This window comes from Penaeus vannamei, chromosome 14, assembly GCF_042767895.1.
Source record: "Penaeus vannamei isolate JL-2024 chromosome 14, ASM4276789v1, whole genome shotgun sequence".
NCBI classification, from domain to species: domain Eukaryota; kingdom Metazoa; phylum Arthropoda; class Malacostraca; order Decapoda; family Penaeidae; genus Penaeus; species Penaeus vannamei.
This window is the reverse complement of record NC_091562.1, coordinates 6,042,440-6,054,939: the sequence shown is the minus strand read 5'-3', so window position 1 is coordinate 6,054,939 and position 12,500 is coordinate 6,042,440. Positions and strand designations below refer to the sequence as shown.

Sequence of the window (12,500 nt, the reverse complement as noted above, 5' to 3'; positions counted from 1 at the left end):
TCGTGTCGCTCTCGCTCTTCAACATCATGCGCATGCCCATCACGCAGCTGCCCGGCCTCATAGCGCAGTGCATCCAGGTGATTAGGCCACGTGACAGAGACACGCATTCGAGCAATTTATATATATATATATATATATATATATATATATATATATATATATATATATATATATATATAAACACACAAACACACATACACACACATATATATGTATGTATGTATGTGTGTGTGTGTGTGTGTGTGTATGTATGTGTGTGTGTGCTTGTGCGTGTGCGTGTGCATATATGAGTACTTATGATAAGGTCATTTTTGTCACATTCATTTTTTTCTCACATGTTTATATTCTAAAAAGGATAGGTTAACTTGCTAAAATTATCAATATTTCCCCAAAATTGTCGGTAATCTGTTATTATTATTATTATTCTGTCTCAAGGCCAGAGTTTCCTTGAGGAGGATGGAGAAGTTCCTGTCATCTGGCGTCATTGACTCCTCAGCCGTGATCCGTGACGACAAGGAGAGTGAGTAGTGTCTTTTGAGCTGACATGACACGGGGGATATTCAGGTCTTGGTCCTGGATGGATGTTACATATTATTTTCATATTTTTGTTTTGGTTCGTGTTTAGATTTGGATGTCGATATTGAGGGTATATTTGTTTAATAATTTTTCTCTTGATTATAAAGTAGCAAAATGAATGGATGAATGAAAATTAAACAGTTCAGTGTATTGTATAGATTCTGTTCTAAGAGCACCACAAGGAGCCTCACCTGAAGGTACTAAATTCCACACCACTCTCCTCCCCATCTTTCAGAATCAGCTGTGGTGGTGAGCGGCGGGGAGTTCACATGGGGTGTGAAGGAAGAGGAGGAGCCGTGGGTGCTTCGTGATGTGGATCTGAGGGTGGAGCCGGGGCAATTGGTGGCAGTGGTGGGATCAGTCGGGGCGGGCAAGAGCTCTCTCGTGTCTGCGCTCTTGGGCGAGATGACGAAGAATGCTGGTCGCGTGATTGTAAATGTGAGTATAGTGGAATAAACATGGTGTTTCATCATGCAAATCTCATCCTAGATACATACTAAATGAAAATTCTTTGAACCTCGGTTGTAATTTGAGGACTATATTTCCCAGGGCAAAGTGGCTTACGTCGCCCAACAAGCGTGGCTCCAGAATGCGAGCCTGAAGGACAACATTACATGGGGACAGCCGGTGGACGAGAAGAAATATCAGAAGGTCATTTCTGCCTGCGCTCTCCAGCCTGACCTTGACATGCTCCCCGCCGGAGACATGACGGAAATTGGGGAGAAGGTAAATAGCGGACTTTAGAATTGCAAAATGTGAAATGTTATAGAGAATTTACCGAAGAAGTCACTAATACATGAGGGGTGATGTTTGATACATGCAATAGAGGGGTAATACTAATGTACTGAATAAAAAAAAAGACGAGATAGACATGCATAGTGGGGATGATATTTTAAAAATATTATGAACATTAATTAAAGACCGATGAGCACCAGAATGCAGCTATTACAAATGCCAGCCATCTCCTTGTCCAGGGCGTCAACATGAGCGGCGGACAGAAGCAGAGGGTGGCTCTCGCGCGCGCAGCCTACAGCGACGCCGACATCTTCCTGCTCGACGACCCCCTCAGCGCCGTCGATGCGCACGTCGGTCGACACATCTTCGACAGCCTGATCGGCCCCCAGGGGATGATGAATGGCAAGGTGATTGAAGCCGAGAGTGTGCTTTTCGAGAGGGAAAGGTTGATAATTTAGGCATTTGCAAAAGAAATCCTATCTGCTTCTCAAGGACAAGTTGAATGTTTTGCACTAGAAAGGCTTAGGCATGCTCACAGGCATATATACATGCATATATATATATATATATATATATATATATATATATATATATATATATATATATATATATATATATATATATATATATATGTCTATAGGTGTAGCTGTAAAAAGCTATATCTATTTTACCTATCCTCTATTTTCTATTTGCCTATAGTCGTATGTACATATGGGAGGAGAGGGACTTTCCCTGTATCTATGTATCCCTGAATTGTGTGGTTCCTCTCTCCTCACCCCCCCCCCCCATCCCAGCAACGTTAGCAACATTTCCTTCTATCTAGTAAGCAACATTTCCTTCTATCTAGTAAGCAACATTTCCTTCTATCTAGTAAGCAACATTTCCTTCTATCTAGTAAGCAACATTTCCTTCTATCTAGTAAGCAACATTTCCTTCTATCTAGTAAGCAACATTTCCTTCTATCCACCAAATCTCCATCTGTATTCCTGCCCTCAGACCCGCATCCTGGTGACCCACGCCCTGGCTTACCTCCCGCGCGTCGACACGGTGGTGGTGGTGCAGGACGGCCGCCTGGTGGAGCGCGGAACGTACTCGCAGCTGCTGGCCAAAGGAGGCAAATTCGCGCAGTTCCTTCTGAACCATATCAACAATACGGAGGAGGGAGAGGAGGACGAGGAAGGTACAATTTTGTTTGGATTTAGTATTTTAGACACTTGCGGCAAGCACGTACACTCTATCTATATATCTATCTATATATACATGCATACATATACATACACACACCTATCTCATATACATGATACACAATTGAAATGCATTCAGTGTGTCTTTGTGTTACATTTATAGATTTAAGCACATACAATAGTGCAATACATATGCAATTTACACAAACCTGTATCTGCAAATTTACAATATAATTCTGTCTTGACTCTAGACATTGATGAGTTGGTGGACCAATTGGAGGACACGCCCATGGGACAGAAATTCCTTAGTCAGATTGCGAGGCAGAACAGCAAAGTGGAAGAGGGAAGGTAAGACTTCAAGCAAAGAATGTTACTTTCTGTGAATAATGAAATAACGGGAAATGTTGTTAATGACATTGTACAAAAATACATTGATACAAGATCCTCTCATGGACTATTGGTGGGATCCTCTATCAAGGAAACAGCAAAAGATTGATATTTTTACTGACGAGGTCAATGAGGTCCTTGGGAAAGCGTAAGAGGCCAAGACCTTAGGCATTCCCTAGCCTAGTTGGGGTTAAGGTCAAGGGGCCTCTACACGGCGGGAACTAAGGGTCCCAACGAGACCTCCCTTGATCACTAGAAAGTTCACGGCGCGGGCACGGTAGAAACGTGGCTTAGGTAGTGACGTGGATGCCCGTAGCGACCATGTGGGCGGAATCACGGCATCATACAAGAATGAATCGCTATACATCCTAAGCATCTTCCAGGTTCTGAAGTCTCTTGCAATGTGGTCCCCATGTGGCAGCACTCCCCCACGCTTATACCGTGACCGCGACGCCCCCCACCCCCCCAGGGATCAAAGGAAATTACCGCAGAGCCCTTTAGCACTCGCCGTGTACATTGGGGCATTCGACCTTGACCCAAGCCGAGTTGGACCGGCCTCGGAGCTTGGTTTACTTTTGTCATGACTACACATTTCCCACTCTTCTGCTTCCCAAGGACTCCGTCGGTTCCGTTACCGCAAGACCTTCTATCAGTAAAAGACTCAAGCTTTAGCTGAGCTTCCCTAATCATCTTTCTGTTTTTATCGCTTCTAAGAGTCCAAGAAAGGATCTTACGCGTAATAGCCAAGTAATCCACCTGCCAGAGCACATTTCCAATTAACATCGCTGAATTACAAATGTTTAGTACTACCAGCCTGTAAACATCATCTTTTGTTTTGCTTTCCCCTTGCGCGAACTCCCAGTGCACACGCTAGGATCGGCAGCATCCGGCGGAGAAGGAGAGGCAGCAGTTGTGGGAGTGGAACCCGCAGGAGCGAGAGCGACACTGAAGGAGGGGGCGTCTCCCGGATCCTAAGGCAGGACTCCAAACCGAGCAGAGGCGTCGACCACGAGAGGATCCCCATGAAAGACATGAAGGAACCTGCCGGGAAAACCCTCGTGCAGGAGGAGACTTCGGAAACCGGGAAGGTAGGATGAGAGACGTAGAGGGGAGAATAAAAGGAAGAGAGAGAGAGAGAAAAGAGCAAGAGAGAGCGAGCGAGAGAGAGAGAGAGAGAGAGAGAGAGAGAGAGAGAGAGAGAGAGAGAGAGAGAGAGAGAGAGAGAGGGAGGGAGGGAGGGAGGGAGGGAGGAAGGAAGGAAGGAAGAAACTTATAGCCATATATAATGTAAGAAAAAGATCAGAGGTTCACCCAAGTGTTCCTTCGCAGGTGAAGTGGAAGGTGTACCAGTTCTACGCTGCAACCATGGGTCTCTTGCCTGCCATCCTTCCCTGCATTTTCTTCGCTGTTGCCCAAGTAAGAAAAGGAAATCCCCTTTAGAAATAAGTAAAAGTTCATGCTCATATTCATTATTCTTTCAAGCTACAGAGGCGAGTGATCTTCACAATGACAGATTACCATTTCAATTTTACTTGGAACGTAATCACATGCACTGACGTTTCCACCGTGATGTTCCTAGGGTTGCCAGGCCGGAGGCAACATCTGGCTCTCTCAGTGGTCCACCAAAACACAGGAAGACGAGGGAATTACTGACAACACAACTGACATCTTGGGCAACGTCACCAGCAATATTACCGGGGATGGATTCGACAAGACCCAGTTTTTGGCTGGGTACGGAGGCTTCGGCATAGGACAGTGTGAGTACAGATTTGCTTAAAGAGTCGTCGTTTATGATCCGAATATCGTATTTCAAATATGCGTGGTTATATATGCAAGATATTTGTCTCATATTATGGCGTGATTTATATTCATTCGCTCAATCGAGAGTCGAAATGCATTTGGTTCTCTAATTTTGATCTACGTCAGGCATCGTGTTACTGCAACATCGTCAAAATTACGCACATTTATACGCTTAAACCTCATATACCGCAGCTCTTTTCTACTACATGGGATCGTTCTTGATCTGGACTGGATGCATGCGGGCGGGAATCCGGATTCACCACCGCGTTCTTGACAGCGTGCTCCGTCTGCCCATGAGCTTCTTCGACACCAACCCGAGCGGCAGGATCATGAACCGCTTCAGCAAGGACGTCGACGTGCTGGATAGTCTCCTGCCGATGCTTATGGGGGCCGGACTCTCCTGCTTTGCTGAGGTGAGGGAGGGAGGGAATGAGGGAGAGAGGGAGGGAATGAGGGAGAGAGGGAAGGAGGAAGGGAGGGAGGGAATGAGGGAGCGAGAGAAGGAGGGATGGAGGGATGGAGAGAAGGAAGGAAGGGAGGAAGGAAGAGAGGTAGAGAGAGAGAGAGAGAGAAAGAGAGATAGAGAGAGAGAGAGAGAGAGAGAGAGAGAGAGAGAAAGAAAGAAAGAAAGAAAGAGAGAGAGATTCTTTCCCTCGACACCCCACTCTAAACTCACCACTCACCGCACTGCCCTCCAGGTAGCGACGACCCTGATCGTGCTGGTGGGGTCAACGCCTCTCGCGGGGGTGGTGGTCGTCCCGATCATGGTCTTCTACTACTTCATCCAGGTCGTCTACATCTCCTCCGCACGACAGCTCAGGAGAATCGAGTCGGTATCGAAGTCACCGATCTTCTCGCACTTCGGGGAGAGTGTGCAAGGTACGTGGGTGGTAGGAACGAGGATGTTGGGAAGGAATTGCAGGTGATGATGATGGTGATGGCAGGGATGAAGATGACTGGGATGGGGGGGTTGGCGATGACGTGTAAAAAGACGGTGGATTTTTTTTTTTTTTTTTTTTTTTTTTGGGGGGGGGGGTGGATTTTTTTTTTTTTTGAGGGGGGGATTTTTTTTTATACGGGATTCTCTTTAACGATTAACTGTGTATTGTGCGTTTCAGGCGTGGCGACCCTCCGTGCCTTTAAAGTGGAGGATGCCTTCATGGCGGAATCACAGAGGCGAGTCGATCTCACAACGAAGGCCAATATTTGCAACCTGGCTTGCAATAGGTTAGTCCAGAACACGTTAATCTCTAAAGCAAGTTCGTTGAGCAACTTTGTTCATTCATTAAAGTTCGCAGAGGTCACGTATCCTCGTTGGATCATTTCACACACTATAAAAAAAATTAAAACATCATTATCACACTTTAAAGTTTATTTAACATACATTTTTGGCTGCGGTGTGATGGCCTTTTTTTTCCTTCTCTCTTTCCTTCTCTTTCTCTCTTTCCTTCTCTTTCTCTTTCTCTCTTTCCTTCTCTTTCTCTTTCTCTCTTTCCTTCTCTTTCTCTTTTTAAACAAAGATTATTCTAAAATGCCATGAACTCTTTCCAAGTGGCTGGATGTGAAACTCTAAGATCACGAGCTTAATCATTTCACAATAAATAAATACAAAAATAAAAACATTCGTATCACACACTAAACAAAGATTAATCTAAAACGAACTCATTTCAGGTTAATAATTTCACAAAAAAATAAATAAATAGGTGAATAATTAAAAAATTAAAAACATTCGTATCACACAGTAAACAAAGATCATTCTAAAACGAATTCATTGCAGATGGCTGGGTGTGAGACTCAGAGATCACGAGTTTAATCATTTCACAATAAACAAATAAATAAATAAAAACATTCGTATCGCACATTTAACAAAGATTATTCTAGAACGAATTCATTTCAGGTGGCTGGATGTGAGCCTCAGAGATCACGAGTTTAATCATTTCACAAAAAATAAATAAATAGGTGAATAATAAAAAAAAAAATTAAAACATTCGTATCGCACATTAAACAAAGATTATTCTAGAACGAATTAATTCCAGGTGGCTGGATGTGGATCTGAGATCACGAGTTTAATCATTTCACAACAACAACAACAGCAAAAAAATAAACAAAAACATTCATATCGCACATTTAACAAAGATCATTCTAGAACGAATTCATTCCAGGTGGCTGGATGTGAATCAGAGATCACGAGTTTAATCATTTCACACAAAAAATAAATAAATAGGAGAATAAATAAAAAGAAAAAAACATTCGTATCACACATTAAACAAAGATTATTCTAGAACGAATTAATTCCAGGTGGACTGGATGTGAATCTGAGATCACGAGTTTAATAATTTCACAAAAAATAAGTAAATAGGAGAATAAATAAATTAAAAAAAAAAAAACATTCGTATCACATAGTAAACAAAGATTATTCTAGAACGAATTAATTCCAGGTGGCTGGATGTGGATCTGAGATCACGAGTTTAATCATTTCACAACAACAACAACAACAAAATAAACAAAAACATTCGTATCGCACATTTAACAAAGAATATTCTAGAACGAATTAATTCCAGGTGGCTGGATATGGATCTGAGATCACGAGTTTAATAATTTCACAAAAAGTAAATAAATAGGTGAATAAATAAAAAAAATAAAAATCGTATCACACAGTAAACAAACATTATTCTAGAACGAATTAATTCCAGGTGGCTGGGTGTGAATCTGAGATCACGAGTTTAATCATTTCACCAAAAAAATAAATAAATAGGTGAATTAATAAAAAATAAAAACATTCGTATCACACATTAAACAAAGATCATTCTAAAACGAATTCATTGGATGTGAGACAGAGATCACGAGTTTAATCATTTCACCAAAAATAAATAAATAGGTGAATAAATAAAAAAAAATTTAAAAAATTCGTATCACACATTTAACAAACATTATTCTAGAACGAATTAATTCCAGGTGGCTGGATGTGGATCTGAGATCACGAGTTTAATCATTTCACAACAACAACAAAATAAACAAAAACATTCGTATCGCACATTTAACAAAGATTATTCTAGAACGAATGAATTCCAGGTGGCTGGGTGTGGAACTCAGAGATCACGAGTTTAATAATTTCACAATAAACAGATAAATAAATAAATAAAAACATTCGTATCGCACATTTAACAAAGATCATTCTAAAACGAATTAATTCCAGGTGGCTGGGCGTGAGACTCGAATTCATAGGCAATCTGATAACCTTCTTCGCCGCCATTTTCTCTGTCGTTGGCCGTGGTGACGTCAGCGCGGGAATGGTCGGCCTCTCCATCACTTACGCTCTCAATGTGAGTTTAGATTTGGTGTTTCTTGACTCTAGGACATGTTGCTTCTCGTGGTGATATGTTTCGGGGATTTATGAAATTGTGGTCGGTGTTATTAAAGTGTGTGTGTGTGTGTGTGTGTGTGTGTGTGTGTGTGTGTGTGTGTGTGTGTGTGTGTGTGTGTGTGTGTGTGTATTCAAATAAAAAGAGAGAGACAGAGACAGACAGACAGACAGACAGAAGACTGAGAGTATACAGTCCTTTTTACTCAACTTTCTATGAGGAAGTTCTACTTTTAAGAATAACACCAACTTGCCTTTGATTATCCAAATTCAATCACGTCCATTTGAATTGTTTTTGTCGTTTCCATGCTGTCACTAAGTGCTTTTCCACTACGCCCGCAGGTGACAGTCACTCTCAACTGGCTTGTGCGAGTGAGCTCTGACATCGAGGCCAACATCGTGTCTGTGGAGAGAATCATGGAATACATTGAGGTTCGTGAACATGAATGCTGTCATATTTACGCGGATAGTATATGAAGCGAGGTATAACAAACTCTACAGAAAGAACAATAACTTCTATAAAAAGGGAATTTTATCGCTCCGTCGTTTGGTATGTTGCAGGAAGAGAGAGAGGCCGAGTGGACGATCCAGAAGACCGCCCCTCCGGCTGCCTGGCCCGAACACGGTGTGGTATCCTTCAACAAGTACCAGACGCGGTACCGGCCGGGACTCGACCTGGTGCTCAAGGGCGTCTCGTGTACCATCCAGGCCGGGGAAAAGGTGGGGGCCATTTTTTTCTGGGGCGAAGGGTTGTGATAAAGAATTATAGGAATGTCAGACTTACAAGGGCTTTTATGAAGAATGCCACAGTATGTAAATCTCTTGTTTTATCGCTAGTTTCCCTTGAGAATAGATTCCTTATTGGAACTATTGACGAATTAAACGTATCTGAAAGTAACCCACCATTCACTGCATCATTTAAAAAGTGTTCGCTTAGCTAATATTTAGACATTTTTGTTAGGCACTGTATCATTTAAAGTGTTCGCTTCGCTAATATTTAGACATTTTTGTTTTTTAAATAAATGGAACCACGATAGGACAGACAATTTACCTTTTCTTCAAGGTTGGCATTGTCGGAAGAACTGGAGCAGGCAAGTCATCCCTTACACTCGGGCTCTTCAGGATCATCGAGGCAGCTGGAGGAAACATTGTCATAGACGGCGTCGACATCTCCAACATAGGCCTACATGACCTCCGCAACCGCCTCAGCATCATACCTCAGGTTCGTAGACAGAAAAGATCGCTGCACCGTGATTTGTACAACGTATGATGTATTTTTACAGATTATTTGGAACAGCAAGAAATATTTTTACAGATTATTTGGAACAGCAAGAAATATTTTTACAGATTATTTGGAACAGCAAGAAATATTTTTACAGATTATTTGGAACAGCAAGAAATATTTTTACAGATTATTTGGAACAGCAAGAAATATTTTTACAGATTATTTGGAACAGCAAGAAATATTTTTACAGATTATTTGGAACAGCAAGAAATATTTTTACAGATTATTTGGAACAGCAAGAAATATTTTACAGATTATTTGGAATAGCAATATTGATTATTCACTTGCAGGACCCAGTGTTGTTTAGTGGGACATTGCGTCTGAACTTGGATCCCTTCAACGAGCACTCCGAAGAAGAGGTCTGGAGAGCCGTGGAAATGGCTCACCTCGGGGCGTTCGTCAAGGCACAGACTGAGACGCTCCAGTATGCCATAGATGAGGGAGGTTCCAATCTCAGGTGAGACTTTCGCGGGAAAACCTAACCTAACCTAACCACGGGGAATTAGGTTGAGTCTGATTTGAGTAAGGGGATTTTTGTGATTAAATTGACGTGTAGGTGTGTGAATTCGTCTTTTGTCATGTATTTACAACTGAATTAAAGCTATATTCGCCAAAAATTCCCATAATACAGTATGATATATAATGCAAAACGCTTAGATAACACATTCTAGACCAGTGTTATCGGGTCCGCGTGCTTCTGGGGGTACGCAACATAGATCATAAAAGTACGTGAACAGAAAAACGGTCTCACATCTCACATTACGTTGTGTCAGTATTTTTCAAGCATTTTGTTATTAAATCATCTTTTTTATTCGTGTATTAAATTCGAATTTATTGATCAACACTCCTGCAATGCAGTCTTTTCATAATCAGTATATTATATGATTATACTAAATAAAAGTTTGTTTAGCCATGGTGGACGGTGGGGGGGGGGGTGCGTAACAGTACAAGAAGGTAATAAAGGGTACAACAGGCGAAAATGTTTGGACAACATTGTTATAGACAATGCACCAGGTAGGTGATAATGAGTGAGCCACCACTTGCGGCTGGAAGTCCTAATTTTTCTAACCATTCCTCTACAGCGTTGGCCAAAGGCAGCTCGTCAGCCTTGCACGAGCATTGCTGAGACAGTCTCGCATCTTGGTGCTGGACGAAGCCACGGCGGCCGTCGACGTGGAAACTGACGACCTCATACAAGAAACTATCAGGTCACAGTTTGCCAACCGTACTATCCTGACCATAGCTCATCGTCTGAACACTATTATGGATAGTGATAGGTGAGTGTTATTGCCAACGTCAGGTTTCCATTTAGCCAGTGAGTATATTTTAAAATCCAGCTGCGTTACTGATCCATAAAATATGCCGTGTTTCCATTTGGTGGCTATATGTTTATTTACTTTTTCGAGAGGTGCATTCCCCATACTTGAATTTACGAAATTGCTTATATCTGGAATGAAATGATCACGAACAGTCCATCTTATCTGACTCGATTTTTCCTCACTACCAAAGCATATTTATCACGTAAATTAACAATAATTTGAAAGCAAATGAAGTGTCTGTACCAAAATTACAGTTCAACGAAAATACGGAATGTGTCGTTATCAGAACACCGCATTTTTTATTATCAAAAGCATCTATTTGACATATGGAAGCATGAAAAGCGATTATAAATTTATTTCTAGTAAAAAAAGGCTTACTTTTAAATGCATGTTTTGTTCCATTCCAGAGTAATGGTGCTGGACAAGGGCAAAATAGCCGAGTTCAGCGACCCAGCGTCACTCCTGGCGAACAAGAAGTCCATTTTCTACGGCATGGCTAAGGACGCCGGTTTGGTGTAGTCCAAAACAGGGAATAAGTTAGTGAATTTTATATAAAGGGTTGAGTGAACTGTTCCGCATTTTGGGAGTGAAATAGATAAATGTGAAACGAATGCGTTCACACTGAATAAGCTGAATAAGCTAAAATAGAATACAAACTATATGAACTATTCATAGACAATACTTATATTCAACCACGAAAAGTCTGTTGATACCACCCAATGTATTTTTCGTTGTAGAGACTCGGGCAACCTTCGTTGTATAGCAAATATGATCTCATTGAAGTGGAACATTCCGAATTCGAATTATAAGAGATGTATTTGTTGAAAATTGGTTATTGAATATTCCAAATACTTCTCAGAACTGGCATTCGTCTAGTAGATAATGCCACGAAATATGATTTTGAGGATATGAAATATTTGTTAAAAAGTAAAATATTAAATGTGATGAACTATTGTTGAAATAAGGAAGGTCTGTTATATATACACGTGTGTGTATGTACAAATGAGTATATGTATATACGTATAGGTATGTATGAATATACAGTATATAAAAGCCATAAACTCTGCTAACTTTTGCTTAAACAAACTGTTATGCCTGTAATGGCTGTGACTCCTATACCAGATAATGCCAGTTTACTTTAATTATTATCCTGATTTTCCATGTTATGTGAAGTGGTATGTGCCAGTTCTTCCATTGCTGAAAATACAACATAGAGACGATGCAGATATTCAAGTAAACATGCTCGAAGTCTTTACATGGTAATGATATGGGAAAGGCTAGTTCAGTAGCAACTCAAGGAGGTGTCATGGCGTCTGAATCTATTTTTGGAAAAAAAAGCACGTGGGGTTTATTTTGATGACGTCACAATAGTTACGGATGTATTGTGAATAAGGTCTGTCTCCACAGTTTTCAAAAAGAATGGAAAAATAATGATTTTAATGGTTATATTTTCATTGAACAATCATCAAAACAGACGCCACGACACCTCCTCCAGTTGCTACTGATCTAGCCTTTCTCGTAATGATAGTTTCCCTTGGAATAACGGTTAGCAAATTCACTAAGGACATGGATAATTATTGCAGCTAAGTAAGCCATTCATTGAATTAGTGCTAACAAATTTAAGAACTCTGTTATTAATGACTTAACTATGTACTTATATAAGAATGTATAACCAGTATGTCATGTGGATATATATATACAAGCATAATGATTACACGTGTGTGTACCCTTATCTATTTTTGTTACATTGTTGTACATTTAATTAAATAAAAAAAACTTAGAACCTTTCAGATGTTTATTAATGAAATTAGACACGGACCTATATGCACTGATAGATAGAAGATTGATAGACT

General features: G+C 40.9%; 1 protein-coding gene across 3 annotated transcripts in view; it reads left to right on the top strand.

Annotated features, from left to right (window-relative positions):
* LOC113824357 (ATP-binding cassette sub-family C member 3) overlaps positions 1 to 12,435 on the top strand; it is a 34,008-nt gene extending 21,573 nt beyond the window's left edge. For all 3 annotated transcript variants that reach the window (XM_070129674.1, XM_070129675.1, XM_070129673.1), the window contains 20 exons: positions 1 to 77; positions 436 to 520; positions 812 to 1,014; positions 1,126 to 1,302; positions 1,551 to 1,718; positions 2,308 to 2,491; positions 2,747 to 2,843; positions 3,745 to 3,970; positions 4,212 to 4,298; positions 4,462 to 4,639; positions 4,875 to 5,095; positions 5,381 to 5,561; positions 5,801 to 5,909; positions 7,879 to 8,005; positions 8,386 to 8,475; positions 8,605 to 8,763; positions 9,107 to 9,265; positions 9,619 to 9,785; positions 10,411 to 10,605; positions 11,055 to 12,435. The exon at positions 1 to 77 is cut by the window's left edge and continues 70 nt beyond it. In XM_070129674.1, the coding sequence (XP_069985775.1) occupies positions 1 to 77; positions 436 to 520; positions 812 to 1,014; positions 1,126 to 1,302; positions 1,551 to 1,718; positions 2,308 to 2,491; positions 2,747 to 2,843; positions 3,745 to 3,970; positions 4,212 to 4,298; positions 4,462 to 4,639; positions 4,875 to 5,095; positions 5,381 to 5,561; positions 5,801 to 5,909; positions 7,879 to 8,005; positions 8,386 to 8,475; positions 8,605 to 8,763; positions 9,107 to 9,265; positions 9,619 to 9,785; positions 10,411 to 10,605; positions 11,055 to 11,166 (3,002 nt within the window). In that variant the 3' untranslated portion in view covers positions 11,167 to 12,435. The remainder of the gene's footprint in view (positions 78 to 435; positions 521 to 811; positions 1,015 to 1,125; positions 1,303 to 1,550; positions 1,719 to 2,307; positions 2,492 to 2,746; positions 2,844 to 3,744; positions 3,971 to 4,211; positions 4,299 to 4,461; positions 4,640 to 4,874; positions 5,096 to 5,380; positions 5,562 to 5,800; positions 5,910 to 7,878; positions 8,006 to 8,385; positions 8,476 to 8,604; positions 8,764 to 9,106; positions 9,266 to 9,618; positions 9,786 to 10,410; positions 10,606 to 11,054) is intronic.
* The last annotated feature ends 65 nt before the right edge of the window (positions 12,436 to 12,500 follow it).